We start from the raw sequence: 24680 nt of genomic DNA, 5'->3' as shown, positions 1-24680 counted from the left end.
TGTTTATTTTATTTTGTTTTGTTTTTCATTAATTCCCTTGAAACTCTTGACCTTTTGTGAACCTGGTTTCTTGAAAAACTATACCAGCATAAGCTTTGGTAAATTATACCATGATGGAAATACAGAATATAGTCCTGGAAAATGGCTTACTGAGGAGTAGATTAAATAAATGTGTTGTTTTAATATTATTAATAGATTGATCAACTGTAAGGAATTTTAGGTTATGGCAACTCATAAAATAAAGGAAAATACAAAATGATCTTTAATCCCAAGAAGCTTCCTCCTGCTTTTTTGGTAATTGTAGTAGCATAGCAGAAAAGGGGTGGGGATGGGCAGGGAAAGGACGGAAGTGCTAAGAAATAATTACATAGTATTTAGATAGTTTGTTAATTCAGACTGTCTTAACTCAGCTATTAGTATTCTAAATGTGAGGTCCTTGACACTGACCAGTAAGTGTATACTCTGTTGGAAGAATTAAATTGTACCAATTTTGACATTTTTGCAATAAGAAAAACCAGAAAACAGGAAAAAGAAGCAATTAAATAGAAGAGTATTTCAAGGTACTTAGCTTCCCTAGTTTTTAGTTTCCACATCTGTAAAATAAAGAGTTTGCATTAGATGGCCTCTGAAATCCCTTGCAATTCTTATGATCCTACAAGCCTTTGGTTCTTTTTCTACCTGTTCTGTATATCCTGTCAAGTGAGAGAAAATCTGGGGCTGAAATCATGAATCATTGTGCAAGGTCTTGATTTTAGAACCTAAGATTTGACTCCATAGGGAAAAAAGTTTTTGAAACTCACCAATGAAAACTTTTCCAACCAGATGAGAGAAATTCTTTTCTTTCAAATTAATTTCCACATCTATGTTCTAATTGTGCCAGTACTCCTGAAACTGTTATAAGACATAGCCATAGGTCCAGTAGATGGTAGAATTTGAGTAAATGTTGGAGGAAAAATTGTGTGCTTTTTAGAAACCTATATGTACTTAATAATAACTGTGGTGGCAAGAGTTTGAGAGGTCTGACTGATAAATGATCTTAATGTATGTATCTTTTCTCCTTATACTTTCTTCTCTTTTTTCTTTCCTTCCCATGAAATGTTGGCCTTTACATGTTCTTAAGAGTCTAATAATTTCAATTCTTACAGATTGAAGAAAATGAGCGGAAAAAAATTGAAGATTTGAAAGAAAATGAGAGGCAAAAAGCAACTAAGGAAGTAGAAGCTTGGAAGGAACAGCAAAAAAATGCTGCTGCTGAAGAAGAAAAGATAGAAAAAGAACTTAAAATGTGTCAACAAAAGAAGCAAATAGAAAAAGAGATAAAGAAATCACAAGATAAAAAAACAATTAACCACATAAAAAGTATGAAGTCTAAAAATTTCACAAAAGGTATTATAAATTACTTTTTAATTTTTTTGGAAAAGTAATTTCTCTTGGTTAAAATTAAAGGAATTAATAAAGAGATCCTCTTAATTATCAAATTAGAGTATGGATTTTTGGGGGGAAATTATTTTTGCTGATATTAACCTTTATGAATCTTATATTTTCATATATAAAATTAAAGTTTGAATTTGTTCTTTTCTTCCTTTACATTATTCCCTAATCAAATAAAGTTTTAATTAATTTGAATTTAACTAAAAATTCCCCCCCAATGGATATGTTCTACTTAGAGGTTAAAAAAAAAAGACAAGTCACTACAAAATAGATCATAGTTTTGTTTTGTTTTGTTTTTTTAAGGAAAAAACTTATAAAATAGGATCTGGAACTAGTAAACAGTCAGCCTAGTCTCCTATACAATCTATAAGTGATTTTATATTCCTGAACATTAGGTAGTACAAAATCTTGGATTATCCAAATTTCATTGTGATTAAAGAAAATGTACATTAAAAAAAATTTTTCAATCAGAATTAAAATAATTTTTTTAACCTCAGTTAACCGGGTCTCTCCTTCACCATTCTTTTCTTAATCAAAGTTTTACTTCATATAAGAACTATGAAGACCCAGAAATGAAAAAAAAAGTCACAAATACTTCCCCCCCCCAAAAAAAAGAAATCTTTTCAAAGTAATGATAGAGAATATGTTTCCAGACCACGCTTCAAAGATAGAGTTAATACTAACCATAGCAAACATGTATTTCTATAAAGATTAGAAATGTTGAATTTATTGCTTTGCTTGCCTAAAAAATACAAGACTAAGAGGAATTAAAGTAAAGCTATAGTTTTAGGCATTTAAATTGTAATTCAGTTTCTTTTTTCTTTGACCTTGGGATCTACAAAGTAGTTTAAAGAAAACACCTTTCTATTAAAAGGTAAGTTTACACTTTATGTTTTATAATTCTTTTTGATATATTATTCAGGGATGCTTTTTAATATATTATTTGGTGATAAACTCAGTCATGGGGACTGAAACCTGTAGGCCTGGAAAGCCGTTTATAGTTAATCTTAAAGAAATTTTATTGTTAAATTTCAACATACTGTAGTTTTTGTGTTTTTCAATGTAAACTGTTCACTAAGCTATATTTCTTTTCCATCCCCTACTCCCTTAGCCAAATGATGAGATCCATTTTTAAAATATAGAAGCCTATACATCCTAGTTGCTATATTGGGGAGAAGTGATTTTCAAATACAGCACCCTAGAATAAGGAGCAATTAGGTGGTGCAGTTGATAGAGCACCAAGCCTGGAGACAGGAGAACTTGAGTTCAAATTCAGTTTCAGGCACTTATGAGCACTGCGAACCTGGGCAAATCATTTAACTTTGTTAACCTCAGTTCCTCATCTGTAAAATAATCTGGAGAAGGCCATGAAAAACCACTCCAGTATCTCTGCCAAAAAAATCCTAAATGGGGTCACAGAGAACCTGGCATGATTGAAAGGATCCAATAGCAGTATTTCCTACAGATAACCTTAGATTCCTGAGGAGATTGAGCCAAAGTTATAGGAACTCAACTCATCTAGGAAAGTGGGAGCTGGGATAGAGTTTCTTCGAATTTACATAAATTACACAAATATTTCCAAATGTTCTTTGAATATGATGCTAATTTTTTTTCTTGTGCATAAGAACACTATGCTGAAAAAAAGTTTTACATAGTTATTTACATCATTCTTAGTTTTTTTAAACATCTTGATGTGGAAAACCTCCTGTGATTGTGTAATAGTATTATCACATTATGATAGCCTAATTAATAGCCTCAGGAAACCAAATATTATAGACATCTGTATTTGAGAAACTTTTAATGGCTTCTTTTGTGGACAAGATAAAATGAAGATAGGGGTTGAGGTGGGAAGGAATTATTATTTCAAAAGCAATAAATCCTTCTAGCATACTGTTGTCAATATTAAAAAATAATTCCTGACAGGAAGTTGCAGCACATAGTCTTTGACTAACTTCTCTGTTGGTTTAGAATATGAATGGAGAATGACATTTTTGGATAAAGAAGAAGCAGTGAAATACTGTACCTTATGATTGCATAAGTGTTCAAAGAAAAGAAATTTAGTGATTATACCTAAAACTATTTTCTTTTTACAGAAACATTGAAATGAATGAATAAGTAAAAACTTTATAGGATCAAATATAAAGTTCTCTGTTGGAATTCTTTTTCAACCCCTCTTAAGCCTTCCAGTTTCATTATGCTTTAGTTTCATACATGGGCTCTGTGATCCAGCTACACCAGCCTACTTATTTCCTCCCATAATAGTAGCAACAAGTAGCAGTAGTAGTGATAACTAGCACTTATACAGGACTTTAAGGTTTGTACTTTACATATTTTGTCATCTGACATTTCATCTCTATCTTCATATATTTATACTGGCTGTCTCCCATGCTTTGAATACATTACCTCCTCACCTCTACTTTTTTGTTTCTCTAGCTTCTTTCAAGTTTTAACTCAAAATTCCATCTTTTCCAGTAGTCCTTTCCCGTTTACTCCAGCTTCTAATGCTTTCCCTTCTTGAATTTATTTCTTATCTACTCTATGTGTATCTTGTTTATACCTAATTATTTTCATATATCTCTCATTGAATTTGGGGTTTGCTTTTACATTTCTTGTATAAGATGTATCATTATTGCCTAATGTTTAGATGGCTGATTCATTTATGGCATAAATAAATGTTAGATTTGGGATCTGGCCTCCAAGTCTCTTAGGGAGACTTAGATTTCCATCTTTGTGGGGAGCAGGAAGGAAGCCATGGCTGGAACCTTGTAACTTTTCCTCATCTGCCTCCAAGAGGGATATTGCACTAGAATTATGTTTTTCCTACTACATCTCAAATATTGATAGTTTGGGACAGCTGGGTGGCATCATGGATGGAGCAGTGGGCCTGGAGTCAGAAGGACTTGAGATCCAATCTAGTCTTAGACCTATACGAGCTGTATGAGCCTAGTCAAGTTGCTTAATCTTGTTTGCCTCGGTTTCCTTATCTGTAAAATGAACTGGAGAAGGAAATGGCAAAACCACTCCAGTATCTTTGCCAAGAAAACCATAAATGGGTTCATGAAAAGTCAGATATGACTGAGATGACTTAACAATAGCAAGGATACAATGCTTTAGGGACCAAATATTTGACACTTTTCTTGATCACTCCCAAGGGAAAGCTAGGCAATACTTAATTTACTATCACCAGCTTAGCTCCCTTCCAACAATTATTGATTGCATTAAAGACCATCTCCAATAGCTAGTGTATCTCTTTATCAAGGTAAGCTATATATGTAGAAGTCAGGGAATTTATATAGAGTGGAACAGAACAAAGAATACATAAGGGTAAATTTAACTCTTCAGCTTGAGAACGTTAAAAGTGCCTTAGCTCAGCCAAGGAGAGAATGATCTCCTGGAGTGGTAGCTGGAGAGAGGGGGACTCTTTTCACCATCTTTTGCAAGTGCTAGAAGGTAAAGTCCATACTATGATCCAGCTTTCTACATGTCTACAGTTTCTAGGAGATCAGTTAGCTTTGCATAGGCATATAGTGTTGTGGCTCAGTATTTTGTTATCTAATCAGAAAGGAAACTCACTCAATCATCTTAGAGGCATAATATTTGTGTTTCTAGCATTTAGTGCAATATCTGGCTCATATTGAATGACTTAAGAAACACTTTTTAAAAAAAATTTGTTTAAAACTTAAATACAAAAGAGAAAAAGAACAAGAAAGCAAAAATATTGCCATGTACAAAGCAGAATATAAGACAGGATTCAAAATATAAAGAAATAAATTTCCATTTCAAGAAAGCTGATATGATGCTACACATTGTATTCAAAGCTGACCATTTTTTCTTTGCTTCCTTGAAGGTTTTCTTTTATTCTCTGCTCTGTACTTTTTGCTTTATTCTTTTTTCTCCTTTCCTCTCCCCACCCCAAGAATGGCTACAATTAAGTGTGGATATATTTATATGTATATAAATACATATACATATACATCTATATTTGTTAATATATATGTACTTATACATTCATATACATCTATGTAAGACTGTACTATGGTTGTTCATCCTCTCTTCCTTCATAAATTCAAGTCTTTCCTTTCCATATTTTTGTAATCACCAATTCATCATTTCTTCCATCACTAAATTTTTAACAAAAAGTTAGTTTTAAATATTTATTGATTAATATGACTAGCAAAAAGTGTAGTTTCTCTGTTATCTCTTTTAATTAAATCCATTTAAGCTTTAACTTTGTCTGAAATCTTATTACAACTCCTGCTTTTTTAATTGATAAATTCTTTTCTTGACTTTTATTATTATTTTTGTGTATCTTTTGTTTCCTATCCTTCCTGATATCTCTGCTTTACTTCTCCTCCTTCCTTTGCCCTCCTATTACTTGAGCAACCACCTGTTCCAAGGATTCCTTCTTATTCTTGCTTCCCCACTCTTTCCCCCTGCCCTCTTGTTTCTATCTGAATTTAAACGGCTTTGCTAGCCTTCCAAATATATCTGAAATAATATAAATAAATATATTTATGCTATTCCTGTTAATCTACCTACCCTTCTATAAACTGTCCTCTCTCCTATTCCCTCACCCTTTTGTTTATTAATTTAGAAGATTTTTATACCTTTTTACATATGTATTATTCCCTCCTTAACCCATTTCCAATGAAAATAGGATTTCAACTCTCTTCCCCCATTTAATTCCTCTGTGGTAGTTCTTGCTCTCACACTTCATTCATATAACCTAATTATTCTTTTAAAACTTTTCCTACATGGTTTTGCTTTTTTAGAGTCACATCATACTCAGCTCTACCCCAATCTTTCTTAACTACCCAACTTCTAATGACAATCTTAAATATATGGTTTACATTTCCACTATAAAGCATAAATGGTTTGTCCTTATTGAGTCCCTTGAAGTTAATTTTTGATATTTACCTGATATTTCTCTTGGATTGTTATATATGTCGAATTTTCTATTAAGTTCGGCTCTTTTGCAACAAAATCCTGAATGTCTGACAATTCATAAAATATCCATTTTTTTGGTTGTTGTTGTTCAGGATTATGCTTAATTTTACTGCATATATTATTTTTGGCCACAGCTTTGCTTTTTTTTGTTGTTCTTAAATATGTAGTGTTCCACAACTTGCAGTCTTCTAATGTAGCTGCTGCTAGGTATTGTGTTATTTTTAATTGTGGTTCTGCCATATTTGAATCATTTTTCTTCTTATTGCTTATGATATTTTCTCCTTGAGCTGAGGGTTTTGGAATTTGGCAGTGATATCCCAGTAAGATTTTCCTTGTAGGATCACTTTGAGGTAGTTATTAGTGGATTTTTTTTTCTGTTTCTACTTTCCCCTCTTGCTCTAACAATTTAAGGTGATTTTCTTTAATTATTTCTTGTATTATTGTATCAAAATTCTTTTTTTTTAATCATAGCTTTTAGGGAATCTTATTGTTAGTTGCTTTTTCTTCTTGATCTGTTCTCTAGATCAGTTGTTTTATTTATGAGATGCTTCACATTCCCTTCTATTTTTTCATCCTTTACATTTTGTTTTATTATTTCTTGATCTATTATAATTTTGCTGGTTTTCCTTGCCCAATTATAATTTTCAAGTTTTTTTCTTCTTAGGATTCTGGATCACTGTTTTCAGTTGATTGATCTTTTTATGATCTTGTTTTTCTTGAATTGTTCTTTAAAAAAAAAAAATTCCCCCAATCTCTCTCATTTGATTTTTAAAATCTTTTAAAAGTTCTTCTATGAATTTCTTTTGGGTATGTGACTATTTGACAGTACTTTTTGGAGAACGAAAGGCTTTTTTTTTTTTTTTTTTTTTTACTTTAGTATCCTCCCCTGAAGATGACCACTTCTCTTCTCTATTCCCATAATAGCTTTCTTTGACTGGGTTCTTTTTGCTTTGCCTGCTTATTAAATATATATATGTATTTATATACAGGAGTTTATTATTATATCACTTTTACTCCTGGGGTAGGGAGATGGTGCCTCTGGCCTCAGATCCTCCTTCAGTTCTCCCTTCTAGTCTAAAATCCCAAACCAAGAGCTCTGCTTTCCTGTAAATGCCCAAAGCCAGAAGCATCCCTGCGCTATTGATTCTGCATTCACCAGCCATAGTGCTGGTTGCTTTTCTCCCAGGATCACATCTCTGGCATGACAGCTAGACCTGGTGCACCTTATCAGCAAATGTTCCTTCAATATTTCCTGTAAGCTCTTGTTGAGTTTTCTGGGGGTCTCTGGAGCAGCCTTCCTTTCGGTTCAGTAATCACCACAAGAGTAGCCAAGTGGTAAAGTCCAAATTCTTTATTACCTCCTTGCCTGGGGCCCAGCTAGCTTTCTTAGAGGCCTTCCGGAGTCTTGGTTTCAGGGGAGAAAATGCAGGAGGATAGGCCACCAAGGTGGCGTGAGATGAAGTGAGTCTGAGTCCAAGGGTTTGTGCTTTAGCGTCCAGCCACCACAAAAGTGGACTCAGCTTATGTGCTCTACACTGAGTATAAGCCAATCATTATAGCACTAGGAAACCATTATTTGTTGTAAGATTAAATCAATCATACTGAACCTAGAGAACTATTAAGCACCATGCTAAACTAGATAACCATTGTCTCATCAATTCCACTGACTTAACATTTTGTAAGAATCCTTGTTTCAGAATTCTGGCCCATAACAATTTCCCTGCTCAGTTTTCTATCAGCTGATTGTGCCTTTTGACTTTGACTTTGACCAAGTCACTTGATTTCTCTGGGTCCGGATTTTGCAAATCACATAAACCAATCTTGTGGCGATTTTCTTCTTTTAAAATAATAGTTCTCTCTAGGTGAGAGCAGGTTTCTTGGGGAGGTTTTCTGGAAGCAGCCTTAGTTTTGGTTAAGAGTAATAATCACCCAAAACACAGTCAGGTATTAAAAGTTCAGATCTTTTATTACCTCCAATATAGCCCGGTTAGCTTAGAGGCCTATCTCTCTGCTTGGTTCCAAGAGTTCCCTCCGAATATCTCCAAATCTAAAGGTTTGTCCTTCAGCCTCTTGGTTCCAAGAGCTCTTGCAGATTGTCCTTTGCTTCTGCCTCTGCTTTCTTCAGCCACCAATTCAGCTCCAAATTGAATCTGTCTTGCCTCCAAGAGAGGGCTTCTGGCTCTCAATCTCCCAGAGTGCTCTGTGTCTGCACCCGAGTGTTCCTCTCCAATCTAAATTCAGCTGAACTCTCTTCTGCCATCAGCCAGCCAAATGGAAAATGGAATGAATCTCTTGTCTCCTTCACTTAGGACTCTGCTAGCTTTCTGGCGAGTCTTTCAGACCAGCTTGGTCTCAGTGGGTGAAGTGCAGGAGCCCAGCCACCACAGTGGTGTGAGATGAAGATGAATCTGGTTGTGCCTCCGAGAGAGAGCTTCTCCTCAACTGAACTGATGCTCCCTTCTCAATCTTCAGCTGAACTCTGGCCCCACATGGGCACCAAATGTAATTGTAAACTGTGTAACTTTGTGACTCTCCCATACTTGTGAACTCCAATGAGTAAAGGTGTGAACACAAGCATTGTATCAATTAGTTCTACTTAGTACCTCGTTTCAGGTTCTGGCCCAAAACATCAACTCTAATGAGTTAGCATTTTGTAAGGATTCCAACACAATCTGATCCAAATAGGAATATAATAAAGAACAAAAGAATCAAACAAATTTAGGAAGTTTGCTTCTGTCTAGATAGATATTCCATTTTCACAAGCTGATGAAGATGAAAACAATTAGCAACAGCAGAAACAGCTGATAAGACTGACTCTAAAAATAAAAACTTAGACAAATCTTTATGTGGTAAAATAGATTTTGGAGTTTCCTTTTTTCTTTTTTTTCATCAGTTCCTTATCTGAAAAAAGGAATCCTTTCTATTTCCCTACTCTTAATAAAGAAGTAAATGACCACAGATATGGAATGTTACATATATTGTCTCAGATACTTGCTGTGTCAGTTACTTTTTTCCCCTAATTGTTTTTCTTGGTCATAAGTGGGGGTTGTCTGTACTGGCATATAACTGAAAATGACTAGGATATTTTCTAAAATGCATCAAAAAATATAAAACCCCCAAGCATTTATGTCAGTTTCACACAGTGGATAATATTAAGACCAGAAAACAGTAATTTTCTTATGTGAAAAATATCATAATATGTAGAAAGAGAAATTCACTAGCAAATAAGAAATTTGATTCTTAGTTCCTATTCTAAAATATCCCAGATATTACTTTTTTTTTTTTTAAATGCTTTCTTGTTGCCATTTAGCTTTATCTCAGTCATTTTTCACTCTTCCTCCAGACTGGACATTCCCAAATGATTAAAAAAAGAAGTAAAACCATCTGATTTCTCTAAAGATTAGAGTCTGATTGTCTTACTTATTGTACACTCTCTTAGTAGTCTCCCATTTTTCTTTCTTTCTTTCTTCTTCTTCTTCTTCTTCTTCTTTTTTTTTTTTTTTTTTTTTGCTAAAGCAATTGGGGTTAAGTGACTTGCCCAGGGTCACACAGCCAGGAAGTGTTAAGTGTCTAAGACCAGATTTGAACTCAGGTTCTCCTGACTTCAGGGCTGGTGCTTTATCCACTGCATCACCTCCTTGCCCATTAGTAGTCTCCCATTTTTCTAACCATGCAATAGGAAATCAGTTTCATTATCTCTCCTTAAGGCTCTCTATTGATTTTTCCTTATTCTGAGTCCAACTTTGTTACTTTAATTTTTCATGCTTCAGTTTCCTTATCTATAAAATAGAATTAATAATGCCTGAAGGCAAAAGGATTGGTATAAAAATTTCTTGAGTTTCCTTTCAGCTGTAAATTCTGATTCTAATAATTTTAATAGCTAGTTCTATAATTTTTGCTTTTCAACAACTAAGAATAATTAAAGTTGAGTATGTTACAACTCTTTGTGACAAAAAATTAAAAACATTTAAAAATTAAATTTATAGATGGACAAATTATAATTTAAAATTTAATGTGCCACATATATTTTACAAGATCATTTTACACACTAGATTTTATGTTAATAAGCCAAGAAAGTAAAGATACACATGCATATCTAATTGTAATATAATGTTTTTCTTCTGACTTAACATTAATACCCTTTTACTGAAGTATTATTTTTTTCAAGTGAAGGAGGTTGATACCTATTTGATAATATGTCTCATGTATGTGATAATATTACATAGTAAAATTCTTGCTTTAAGACCCTAATATTTCTAACTATTTACATATATATCACTTATTTTTATTATTGTCTTCACAAATTGAAAGTAAGAATATGGCTTAGTAACAAAAAAATAAGTCGTTAGAATTTTAAAGAAATCTTTACTGTTCTCTGGACTGCTTTTAACCTTCCTTCCCTTTGATATCACTTGACACAGGGCTTTGTACAGTGATTAACAAAGTACATAATTAACAAATTTTTAAAAATTGTTTATCCAAATGCTTTTCTTATACGAAGAAAATAGAATGTATCACAGATTATTTTATAGAAACAGTTTAGAATACATTGAAAGTTGTTTCTATATGAACCATTGATGATTTATTACCCTTACAATATAACAGTTCAATTCTGTAACTATAAAGCCTCCCTGCTACATTGATATTTTATTCTTGAATCAGTGCCCTATTCTATCATGGTCACTGCTATTTTCCCCTCATTTTGTTATTTCTTCTTCAAGGGTAATGTCACAAGTGATAATATATTACCCAAATAACAAAATTATCCATGATTTTCAGTGATTTTTCAGCATGACTGGGGCTGTTTATGAATTTCTGTACCCTATTACAGGAAAACAGGTCTTTTAAACTTTATTTTCTTTCATTTTCTCTATGTGCTGAAAGGAAAATCCTAGAAAAAGGATCACAGGTCCTCCTGATTTTTTATTATGATGATGATGCCAGATTTGAATTTTAATTTTCTTTGTCTCCAGGTACAGAATTCTCTCTACTGTACTGTAAAAAGATATTTATCTTTTCATAAATATCAAAAGAAACTATATCAAAAATTTGAGAATGTGAAGGTGTTGTCAGCTGTATACTTGGCCTGGATAAATATTACTATCCTTTGAAGTTTCTATAAATTATTAATTCTATTCACTTAATGAACATGTATTGCATATTGACTATGCACAAAGCATACCAGACTTTGGGAATTTAAAAAACTGTCTCTGCCCCAAGATGCTTTTTATTTATTAGAAAGACTTGATATTACAAAAATAATTAAATATAAGGTAGAGTGTTATGATGACAGTAAAGGAGAGATCCAGACAAAGTACAAAATTCAAAGAAGATAAACACATTTAATTGAGGGGATCAGAGAAGGCTCAATGAATGAGATGTGATCCTAAGCTGAGCCTTGAAAGAAGAGAAGAATTTTCATAAGAGGAAGGTATATAGGAACAGCTTCAATAAACTTGTAATTAATATTTTTGGATGGGAATGAGGTATCAAGTTACAGATAAATATAAATCTTATGTTTCAAGTGAACTTAAAAAAGCAAAGATGACGATCACGATCTCAGACAATGTGATTGTAAAAATAAACATGATTAAAGGAGATAAACAGAAAAATATTATGCTTAAATATATGTATAGGCCTCAGTAGATAATAAGAGGCATTTTGATGTTGTGGATAGAACTCCAGGCTTGGAATCAGAAAAACCCACATTCAGATCCCATATGCCTACTAATAGGTGTCCTTCTGAGCAAGCCTTTATCCTCTTTTTTGTGGCTTCATTTCTTCTTTTTTTAATTGAAGTTTTTTTATTTTTGAAACATATGTAAGGATAATTTTTCAACAACCCTTGCAAATCCTTGTGTTACCATTTGCCCCTTATTCCTCCCATCCCCTCCCCTAGATGGAATGTAATCCAAGCTATGTTAAACATGGTAAAAATATATGTTAAATTCAATATAGGCATACATATTTATACAATTATTTTGTTGCACAAGAAAAATCAGATCAAAAAGTAAAAAAAAAAAAAATGAGAAAGAAAATAAAATTCAAGCAAACCACAACAAAAGGAGTGAAAATGCTTCGTTGTGCTCTACCCTCAGTTCCCACAATCCTCTCTCTGGGTATAGATGGCTCTCTCCATCACAGGTCAATTGGAACTGGCCTGAATCATCTCATTGTTGAAAATAGCCATATCCATCAGAATTGATCCTTGTATAATCTTATTGTTGGCATGTATAATGATGTCCTGATTCTGCTCATTTCACTTAGCCTCAATTTCTTTATATGTAAAAATATAGGTCTCTATCCCTATCAGTTTTAAACCTATGATCCCAATATCCTGTGAATATCAATACTTAATATGTATACACCAAATGGTATATCATCTAAATATTTAAAAGAAAATGTAATCAAATTATAGAGAAAAATAGAGAGTAAAACTATAATATTTGAGAATTCAATGTATCCCTTTCTGATCCAAACAAATCTAAGAAAAAATTTAAACAAAAAAAGAACTAAAAGATCTGAATAGAATTTTAGCGCTCTCTGATGATTACTGAGTTAAGAATAGATGAGTATATATAATTATCTCAATTTTTCATGGCACATTAACAAAAACTAACCATGTATACTGAGATGAAATGAGGAAATACTTAGTAAAAATAATAAAATTGCTATTTTAACAAAATAGAAAATTGATCACTTAATTTAATTCTGAAAAAGAAATTTATCATGCCATAAATGAACTACCAAGAAGGAAAAAATTCAAGATCAAATAGATTTACATTTGATTTCTATCAAATATTCTAAAACAATTAACTCATATAAACAGTTTGAAAAAAATAGGAAAATAAGGGATCCTACTAAATTCCCTCTATGAAACAAATATCTAATATTTAAAATAGGGGGGAAAAGGCAAACTATTAACTAATACCCCTACTGAAGATTGATGCAAAAAATATTAGATAAAATATTAGCAAAGAGTCTATAGGAATATCTTAAAAAGAATATACTTTAAGATAGTTTACATCAGGAATAAATAAATGAATAAAAAAAGCATTTATTAAATACTTACTATGTACAAAGCATTAAGGTAAGCACTGAAGATACAAATAGAAAAATGGCAACAGTCTTCATTCTCAAGAAATTCACATTTCAGTGGGGAAGTTCCAGTTATGGGAACTTTAAGCAGTTAATTAGATGGAAAGGATCCATGGTATATAGAGTATAATTGAGTAGTTGGTAAAATATCTTCTTTAACATTATTTTTACTGATAATCTGTTTCTGATGATGAACCATTTGACAATGCCATTTGTTGCTAATCATCTTTTCATTACTCTCGTTGCTGAGGAAGCAAAGACTACAGCATTTGTAGAAACAGTTCCAGGTAGCATTTCCAATAGGTTTATTTCCAAAGGATAATAGCTGCAGGGTTAGACTGGAAGCAATTCCAGGAACCTGAGGGCACTGCTGTTTCTTGGGCTCTTGAGTACAAGTTTCTTCTTGGCTGTCTTCAATATAGTCTCTTGAGAGGGTTAAAATAAAAATCCCTATGAACTGCTACAATGGAAGAAATTTCAAGTCCAAAAGGGAGAACAGAATGAACCAGAATCCCATCACAGTCTACAAAGATTGTAACTACGTTTATTGCAGCTTGCAAGCTGGATCAATGAGACAATGTTTTCATCTGCTCAAAGAGGAGTGGAAAAGGGTGAAATATTCATACATACATGAATTTTATGAGTGCCAGGGTCAAGGTAAAAACAAATTGGGAAATCAAGGGTAATGAGAGTCTAGGTACAAGATACTTGTAAATACAATAAATCAGAAAGCAGGATGTTTGCTGTTCTTTAGATAAGTCAGAAAAGGTCTGCTTCCCTTTAGATGTCAGAAACCAAGATGGTTACTTTTCCTTTCTAAGCTTGTCAAGACTTGTTTTAGCAGTTACAAGTATCTTTGAGTTCAGGTGAAGTTTGCTTTGCAAAGGATCACTAATATGTCAAGCAACTCGGGTATCAGAAGTCCTCCGAATTGCTAGCTGTACTATTACATTATTTGGTTCCGTGTGAAAAGGGGAACTCTAACATGTTTAAATCATTTAGTACAAGCATAAGAGGGCCCGGGTTCACAAAGGATAACAATTGAAGTGGTGATGGTTGTTTGACTAACCTGGCACATATTGTCTTCTATCATTCCCTCAGTGTTCTTTTGCATGGAATGCAGTATTCATTCAATATAAAGAAAACAATTAGCATCATAGACCATATTCATAACAAATTCAATTTTAAAATCATATATCAATGGAAACAGAAAAGGCTTTTAACAAAATACACCACTGACTTTTGTTAAAAATAAAATAAAGCCACACATTAAATAAAACTTTGCCTTTTGATATAGAAAAGACTATTTAAAACCAAGAACTAATGATATCTCCCTCCAGAAGGTAATAGTAATTCATGAATGACTTTTCTTTGGCTTCACCCATTTAATTAGTTCTTATCCTACTTAGATCTATTAACATCAAGACCCAAACCTCTCCATTTTATTTATCAATATAACAAGGAAAAATCATCAAATAAATGCTTTGCTAAAGCCAAAAGTCAATAACAACAACAAACAAATCAATATTTAAGGATTAGAATTTTATGTGATTGAGAAAATCTAGGGACCATTTCTTTAAGAGCATCTTGATCATCATTTCTTATAGCACAACAGTATTTTATCACAATCATATATAGCAACTTAGCAAGTCACCAATTGATAGACATCCTCTAAATTTCCAGTTCTTTGCCACCACTAAAAAAAATTGCTGTAAATATTTTTAAAATCTCTTTGGGGTATAAACCTAGTAGCAGTTGGCTTGGTCAAAGAATATGTATGCATGATTTTGTAGCCTTTTAGGCAGAGTTCCAAATTATTCTCCCGAATGGTTAAATCAGTATACAACTTCAACAACAATGCATAAATGTTTTAATTTTCCCAAATCCCTTCCAGCTTTTATCATTTTCCTTTTCTGTTTATTAACCAATCTGAAAGGTGTATGGTGATAGCTAAAAGTTGTTTTAATTTGCATTTCTCTCATCAGTAGTCATTTAGAGCATTTTTATATGAACATATGTAGCTTTGATTATTTTGATAACTGTTCATATCTCTGATGATTTATCAATTGAGGAATGACACTTATTGTTTCTATAAATTTGATTGTTTTCTATATATTTGAGAAACGAGGTCTATCAGAGACATTTGCGGTTAAGAGTTTTTTTTTCACAGTAATGATTACCATGTATTTCCCTCCATCCTGTTTTTACTTGATTTATGCTATTCTCTCCTTCCACTCAGTTCATTCTGAAGAGTGTTTTGCCTCTAACTTTTGCCTTACTTAATCTCTTCTTTCTCCTATCAGCTCCATCCCCTTTTATTATGCCTCTCCCCTCCTGCCTTTCCTATATGGTTAGATATCTCAACTGAGTATATGTATGGGTTACTTCTTTGAGCCAATTCTTTCCTCCTACTATAAAATCTCTTTTGGATTTCTTTTATGTCACATAATTTATATTCTACCTCTCCCTTCCCCCTTCTACAAATACATTCTTCTTTCTCACCCCTTAATTTTATTTGTTTTAGATAATCATCCCATCACATTCAACTTACACCTGTGCTTTCTATCTATGTATACTAATCTCACTTATACTGTACTATATATACTAATTGTCCTTATAATGAGAAAGTTTTTATTTCCCATGTGGGAATATAAATCCTCTAACCTCTGTTTCATTATACTTGAAATATTATACTCACTTTTGTTGGGTAGATGATTCTTGGTTGTAATCTTAGCTCTTTCACCCTCCAGAACATCATATTCTGAGTTCTCTGATCTTTTAATGTAGAAACCATCAATTATTACCTTATTATCAACATGGCTCCACAATATGTAAATTGTTTCTTTTCTGGTTTTTTGCAGTATTTATTCTTTGACCTAAAAAGTTTGGGATTTGACTATGGTATTTCTGGGAGTTTTCATTTGGAAGTGTCTTTCAAGAGGTGACCAGTAGATTCAATTCTCTTTACTCTCTGATTCTAGGATAATTTCTTGAAAGATGGTATCTAGACTCTTTTTGATTATAATTTTCAGGTATTCCACTAATTCGTAATTTCTCTCTCCTGAATCCATTTTCCAGGTCAGCTATTTTTCCAATGAGATATTTGAAATTTGTAAGTTCTACTCACTTAACTTAGCATCAGTTCATGTAAGTCTCTCCAAGTCTTTCTGAAATTATGCTGATCATTTCTTATAGAACAATAATAACCAATTGTTTTCTTTATTGAACCTTTGTGCTTTCTTTTCCACTTAGCCAATTCTATTTTTTTAGTGAGTTCTCTTTTTTTTCAGGGAATTTTTATATATCTTTTCCCATCAGGCCAACTCTGCTTTTCGAGGCATTCTTCTCTTCATTGGATTTGTGGCACTTTTACAATTTGGTTACAATAATTTTTTGTATGTGCCTCCTTTATCAAACTGCTGACTATTTTATTTATTTTTTTAATATTCATTCATTCATTCATTTTTTTATTAAAGCTTTTTTATTTACAAACATATGCATGGGTAATTTTTCAACATTGACTTCTGTTCCAAATTTTCCCCTCCCTACTCCTACCCCTTCTCCTAGATGGCAGGTAGTCCAATACATGTTAAATATGTTAAAGTATATGTTAAATCCAATACGTCAATACATATTTAAAGAGTTATTTTGCTGCACAAGAAAAATCAGATCAAGAAGGAAGAAAAAAACTGAGAAAGAAAGCAAAATGCAAGCAAACAACAACAGAGAGAGTGAGAATGCTATATTGTGGTCCACACTCAGTTCCCATGGTTTTCCCTCTGGGTATAGATGGCTCTCTTCATCACTGAACAAGTGGAATTGGTTTGAAACATCTCATGGGACTTACATGAACTGATGCTAAGTGAAATGAGCAGAACCAGGAGATCATTATATACCTCAACAATGATACTGTTTGAGGATGTATTGTGATGGAAGTGGATCTCTTCGATAAAGAGAGCTAATTCAGTTTCAGTTGATCAAAGATGGACAGAAGCAGCTATACTCAAAGAAAGAATATTGGGAAATAAATATAAACTGCTTGCATTTTTGTTTTTCTTCCCAGGTTATTTATACCTTCTGAATTCAATTCTCCCTATGCAACAAGAAAACTGTTCGGTTCTGCACACATATATTGTAAGATATACTGTAACCTATTCAACATGTAAAGGACTGCTTGCCATCTGGGGGAGGGGGTGGAGGGAGGGAGGGGAAAAATCGGAACAGAAGTGAATGCAAGGGATAATGCTGTAAAAAATTACCCTGGCATGGGTTCTATCAATAAAAAGTTATTTAAAAAAAAAAAGAAAAAAGAAACATCTCATGGGTGAAGAGAGCCATGTGCTAACTATTTTCATGATTTTTTTTAAGCACTCTCATTTTTCTTCCCAATTTTTCCTCTACTTGATTTTCAAAATCCTTTTTTAGTTCCTCCTAAGACTAATTCATATTTTTCTCTTAGGCTTTGGATGTAAGAATTTTGATTTTGGTATTTACTTCTGAGTTTGTGTTTCCCTGTCACCATTGTTACTTTCTAAATGCAGGATCTTTTTTTTTTTTTTTTTTTTTTGCTATTTTCTCATTTTTCAGCCTATTTCTTGACTTTTAACACTATGCTAAACTGGGGCTCTGCTTCTGGAGTGGAGAGGGCAATATCCCAAACTTTAGAATTTTTTCTGCAGCTGTTTTTAGAGGTAATTCTGGGAACCTTTAAATTTTCAGTTCTTACAGAAGTATGTTTATTACTGTCCTGTACTGTGCACTGGTCTTTGATTGTCCACAAACACTTTTTTCTACCCTAAACCTGCTCCCTTTGGCTGCAAGTTCTGATGTGCTAGTATTCCTTCTTGCTTTGAGACTGAGACCCAAGACTGTGACTCACATGCAAATATGAGCAATGGAATAAAGTCTTGCCCCTGGTGCCAGTAAAGAGATCCCTTTAATTGTCTTCTGACTATTTGTCTGATCCTCCTTACTATCTATGGATTAAGAGGTCCAGAAATCACCACAAATAAATCACCATTGTTGATTCAATTATCCTCAAGGACCACTCCTGTTTTGCTAAGATCTAGTCTGCATTGGTATAGCCTGCACTGGACTATAATACTCCACTCTCATTCTGATGCAACAGATCTTTTCTGCTAAACTTCTAACTTGTTTTAGGCTAGAAAATTGTTTCACTCCATCTTTTGGGAGGTTCTGCCACTCTAGAATTTGTTTATTTGTTATTTAGAAGTTTAAGGGAAAAGTTTGGGAAAGGGCTCAGGCAAGTTTTTGCCTTTTCTCTACCATCTTGACTCTACATTGATGAATTATTTAAATTGCTATTTAACCCTCTAGATCTAAGACATCAGGACAGTTTTCCTTGATAATTTCCCCCCATGTTATGTCTAAGCTCTTTCTTTAGTCATGTCCTTCAGGGAGTCCAATAATTCATACATTATCTCTCTTTGGGGCAGTTAGATGGTACAGTGGATAGAATACCAGCTCTGAAATCAGAAAAACAAGTTTAAATCCAGTCTCAGACACTTAACATTACTAACTGTGTGACTCTGGGCAAGTTAAGTCACTTAATCCCAATTACTTTGCCAAAAATTAAAAAAAAATTGTATGTGTGTATATATATATACACACATACAATTTTTGTGTGTGTATATATATATACATACACATACAATTTTTTTAAATTTTCTTTCTCTTTTGGTTTCATCTTTTATATTTTGATGTATTTTTTTTTTTGATATCTCATGGAGTCATTAGTTTCCACTTGACTAATTCTAACTTAACCTAATTCTAATTTTAATCTAATTCTAAAGAATTATCATTTTTTCAGTCAGTTGGTGTACCTCTTTTTTCCACTTTGGTCAAGTTTTTTATAGAGTTATTTTCTTCATTGAATGTTTGTGCTGCTTTTGCTACTGGGCCAGTCCTTGTTTTTAAAGAGTTATTTTCTTCAATATTTTCAATATTTCAATATTCAATATTGTTATTCAGACATTTCAGATATATCTGATTCTTTATTTGATTTGGAGTTTTCTTGTTAAAAATGCTGGAGTGGTCTGCCATTTCCTTCTCCAGCCCATTTTATAGATGAAGCACTAAGACGGAGTTAAGTGACTTGCCCAGGATCACACAGCTAGTAAATGTCTGAGGTGAGATGTGAACTGTGGAAGATAAATTTTCCTGACTCCAAGTCTAACACTCTATTCACTGTACTACCTGTCTGCCCAAGCTGTCAGTTCTCTCTTCATAATTTTCTTACATTGCCCTCATTTCTTTTCCCAATTTTTCATCTATCATCTCTTTCTTTAACTCTTCCAGAAATTTTTGCTGGGCTTCTGTCCAATTAGTGTTTTTCTTTATGAATTTTTTTGAGTAGCTGCTTTCACATTGTAATCTTCTTCCAAGTTTATGTCTTGATCTTACCTGCAACCACAGTAGCTTTTTAATGTCAAAAAAAATATTTTGCTCGTGTTGTTTGTTCATTTTTTAGTCTATTTCTTGATTTCAAACCTAATGTTAATGTTGATTGCACACCTGAGGTTAGGGAGGCACCGTGCCAGTCTTTAGGCTTTTTCATGATGCTGTTTTCAGGGCTAGTTCTGTGGACCTGCAAGTTTTGGGTGCTATCAAAGTGGTACAATCCTGGGAGATATGTTGTCACTGTTTTCCTGGTCTGTGCTCTAGTTTTTATCAAGGAAGGCCCCTGTTTCTTTGCACCTGCAGGCGCTAGCATTCTTTTCTGTTATGGTACTATGACTGGAGTCTCTGCTTTCTTGTGCTCAATAACCAATATTCCTTTCTCTCCTAGAACTGCCACCCAGAACTGCATAGTGGCAGTTGCTAATCAGTGTCAGATCTATCCAGTGCCAGTAAACAATTACCTGTAATTCAGCAGTTGTCTGACTCCTTCTGTTCTGAGAGTTCCCAAAGCTACTGGTGTAGCTGCTGCCACAGCCTGTGTATAATTCAGACAGACCTTTATCTGACCTCTACCCTGATATTATACATTTCTTCTGTCTACCTCTTACGTTTTCTTTGGCCAGAAAAATATCTCACCCCAACTTTGTTGTCTCTGCTGCTCCAAAATTTCCTATGAGACATTTTGAAGGATTTTGGAGAGGAGTTTTAGGAAAGTTCAGTTGGGTGACTGCCACTAATCTGCCGTCTTGTTCCTATTCTAGAGCTTGGGGGGTTCTTAACCTTTTTTGTGTCATGGACTCTTTTGGTGGTCTGATGAAACTCGTGGATCAATTCTCAGAATATTTTAAAATATATGACATAAAATATAGAGGATTACTAAACAAACAAACAAACAAACAAACAAACACCTCAAACCTCATTATATTGAAATTCAATTTATCAAAATAATTTAAAAAACAATTTATGTATTTCCTGAAATCTATCCAGAGATGTCTTAGGGACCTAGGAATCTTAAGTTACAAACCCCTGGTATGGAGAAAGAAAAAAAAGAAGGCACATTCTTAGGGGATACTCACAATTAATAGGCATGACACAGATGAAGATCCAGGAAAGGAAAATAGAAGAAGCAATAAGAAATGGATGAGGAGAATTAGGAGAGAAAAAAAAACAATTTAATTGATTAAATTCAAATACTTATGCACAAGCAATATCAATGCAGGTAAAAATCAGATGGAAAATAGTTAACTGAGGAAAAAATCTTTGGAGCAAATTTTTTTAATAAAGGTCTGACATCCCAAAAACATAGGTAACTAATTCTAATATATAATAGCAAGAGCCATTTCCCAGTAGATAAATGATCAAAAGGAAAGATAAGTGCTTTGTGGTGCTTTATTAAGTTCTTAGTATGTGCCAGGTCAATCTGATAATGCAGTAGATTGAGCACTAGGTCTGGAGTGAGGAAGACCTGAATTTGAATCTAGCCTCAGACACTTGCTAGTTGGATGATTCTGGGCAAGTCACTTGACCCTATTTGCCTCAGTTTCCTCATCTGTAAAATGAGCTGGAATAGAAAATGGCAAATACCAAAGTATCTTTGACAAGAAAACCCCAAATGGAGTTACAAAGATTTGGACATGACTGAAATGATTAAACAACAATACTGTATGCCAGGCATGTAGCTAAACACTTTACAAATATTTCATATGATCCTTACAATTACCCTGGGGGTAAGTTCTGTTGTTATCCCCATTTTATAGTTGAGTAAAAATCTTTTCTTTTTGCTTGTATTTATATACAATATATCTATGGAAACAGCAATAACAAAACCAAAGAAATTAAATCTGTTAAATCAATTTTTTTGAAGAAAAGGAAACAAGTATTATTAAGTGCTTACTATGTACCAATCACTGTGCTAAATACTTTACAAATATTAACTTATTTGACCCTCACTACAATCCCTGAGAGGTAGGTGCTATTATTAATTTTTATTTTACCATTGGGAAAATTGAGACAAAGGTTAAGTGACTTGCTTGGGGATCTCAAAACTAGTGAGCCCAGATGTAAATTCTGGGCTTCCTAACTCTTAGCCACTAGCTCTATCTATCTACTGTCCACCTGCCTAGGGAAATTTGTTTTGCTTATTTATCACTTTAAGTGTTTTGTTTTGTTTTGTTTTTAACTTGGGGAAAGTGAGTTTGAGGAGGAGATGGGTTGAAATAATAATGTAAAGAAAAAAAGAAACTAGGGTCATTGAAGCATTTGCAAAAAAAAAGATTTAAAAGAACAGAAAATAAGAAAGTCTAGAAGGAGATATACACAAACAGAACAATTTTAAAACTCATGTTTAATTTATTACATGTTCAAAAAAAAGCAAGGTGTTTTAGAGATTCAAGATTTCATATAAATATATATGTATATCTATGCTCATATGTGGGAATATTCATGTTAATTTGTGTTTTTCAAGTACAGCTTAATAAAAAAGTAAAAAAACTTATTTTTAACAATAGATGTACTACTAGCTCCAAATGAGCTGTCTGCTTTAGCTGTCAAGAAAGTTAATGCTATTTTTTTCTATATTGAGGAATGCATAGTGTTTAGGCCACTGGAATCTGCTTCAGACTCTGTCCTGGTCAGACTATATCTGAAGTGGTATTTTCAGTTTTGTGTGCCAACTTTTAGGAAGGGTATTAATAAATTTGAGAGTGGCTTAAGTATGTACCACATGAAAATCACTTGAAAGCAAATCAAATGTTTAGCCTTAAGAAGAACAGACTTACGGGAGATGTAATAAAATATGTGAAGGACTGTCACATAAGAGGGATTAAACAAGACTTTCATTTTTTGTTTTAGTATTCTATCATAATTCTTATGTCTGGAATGTAATAGATACTTAATAAATGGCTGTTGATTTGATTTGAACAAATATATATGATCAACATGTTTACATCTCTCAATTTAAAAAGAATTCTGGACTTATTTTATATTGATTATATTTGGGAATTCTTTCCCTTTAACATCTTCAAAGCACAGATGCTTTTGTTATCAGTTTGGTTATTAAATGCAATGAATTAAAAAAAATTAATGTCATATTTGTTAATATTCTTTTTGAAGGAAAAAATGCAAAAATTATATTTTCTGAGAAGTTAAAAGATGACTATGTTCCTGCCCCTCGTTCCACTGGCAATATTAAAATTCAGTTTACCCCTCGAGTTTTCCCAACTGCTCTCAGAGAATCTCAAGTGGCAGAAGAAGAAGAGGTAGAGATAACTGTTATTGTTTGTGGTGACCATTACCATCAAAGAAAATGTTTCATAAATAACTTATTTCAACCATTTATCAGAATTCTGCTGGTGCTGAGTTTCTTACATCTTTACTAAACTAAAGATATTACTGTTTATTAATGATTGCTAATGATAGGAGCAAAAAGAATTTGTAAATTCTTGGCACCAATTGTTAGTGAGATAATAATGTTATTTGAAAAGGCAAATTAGTTATGCTTACTACTTATTTTTCTAAGTGCTGGTTTTATATAGTATTTTTTTATATAATATCTATGATAAGCTTTTGGTAGGTTAAAGTTGCTGATATGACAATTCATGTTTCAAAATTTTTTGTCATCTTGGAAATAATATAATTGTACTTGCTCAGAAAACCCCAAGACTTGACTTAAGATTAAGAAATCTTAAATAAATAAATATATATGTATATGTATATGTATATGTGTGTGTGTGTATGCGTGTGTGTGTGTGTGTGTGTGTGTGTGTAGAAAGACTTACCTTTAAAAAAATTTAAAGTACTTATTTGTGCAATTTGATTAGGAACTATTTTACATTCCTAATAAAGTTGGAAAACTAGGCTCAATTGTGATAATATTTCTAAATCTTAATTAGTAATATTTGGGGTAGAAGAATAAAATGCTAACATATTGTCAGATAATATTTATTTGAAGGAAAAACAAAAATCTAAAAGAAATTGCTATCAAAAGCAAAATGTGAATATTGTTCACAAGATTTAATTTCTTATCATAGTGGTTACATAAACAAGCAGAGGCACGAAGAATAATGAATGAAGATATTCCTGAACTCCATGACTTAAAAGAAGAGGAAAAGAATCCAGAATGGTTGAAGGACAAAGGAAAGTAAGTTTCAGCTTTCTTTGAGAGGATAAAAATAATTTCCTGAATGTTTTATACAATATTAACTGGTTAATTACGTACTTAGATCTCCAGTTAAGAGGAAAAATTCTGTAGCAAATGAAACATAGAGACTTTTGTAAAATTATGTTGTCTAAATAATTTCTCTAATAATTGGTAAATATCTTAAGGCACAAGTATTTATCATGAACCCATTTTGTGCCAGGATACAAAGAAAAAAATTGAATACCCTCAAGAAAGTTCTATGCTGTACTAAATCAATGCCATAGGCACAAGTGGCTCTAAACCTCTAAGAATTATTATTCCCAGAATCTTTCATCAAGCGTGGCTCCAATCCATCATCTTAGAAGAATTACATTATATATAGTATTTATACCTTCAAGATAATTTCAGGTTACTTATGAGTTTTATTTGTGATACTGTCTTTTTAAAATTATTATTATAAACAATATAAAAACAAATTTCAAATAGGCAATAGAAAAAAAGATTACAAAACAGTTGTATTTAAAAAAAATCTTTTGTTTGTAACTTGGTTTTTAAAATGTGCACTTTAACATTAACAAAATTTCAACTTCTAAATTTTCCCCTGTATATTCAACCATTTTTATTGTTGCTTTGGATTAGTTGAAAG

The 24680-nt window shown here is 32.8% G+C and overlaps 1 protein-coding gene across 1 annotated transcript in view; it reads left to right on the top strand.

Moving 5' to 3' along the window:
- Positions 1-24680, top strand: part of LOC127551178 (pygopus homolog 1) — a 119991-nt gene that overhangs the window by 69799 nt on the left and 25512 nt on the right. Inside the window, exons 5-7 of the mRNA XM_051980697.1 lie at positions 1146-1386; positions 23008-23153; positions 23925-24034. Coding sequence (XP_051836657.1) covers positions 1146-1386; positions 23008-23153; positions 23925-24034 — 497 coding nt within the window. The remainder of the gene's footprint in view (positions 1-1145; positions 1387-23007; positions 23154-23924; positions 24035-24680) is intronic.

Source organism: Antechinus flavipes, chromosome 2, assembly GCF_016432865.1.
Source record: "Antechinus flavipes isolate AdamAnt ecotype Samford, QLD, Australia chromosome 2, AdamAnt_v2, whole genome shotgun sequence".
Taxonomy (NCBI): Eukaryota; Metazoa; Chordata; class Mammalia; order Dasyuromorphia; family Dasyuridae; genus Antechinus; species Antechinus flavipes.
Note: the sequence above shows the minus strand (reverse complement) of the source record. Positions and strands in the feature narration are given on the sequence as shown.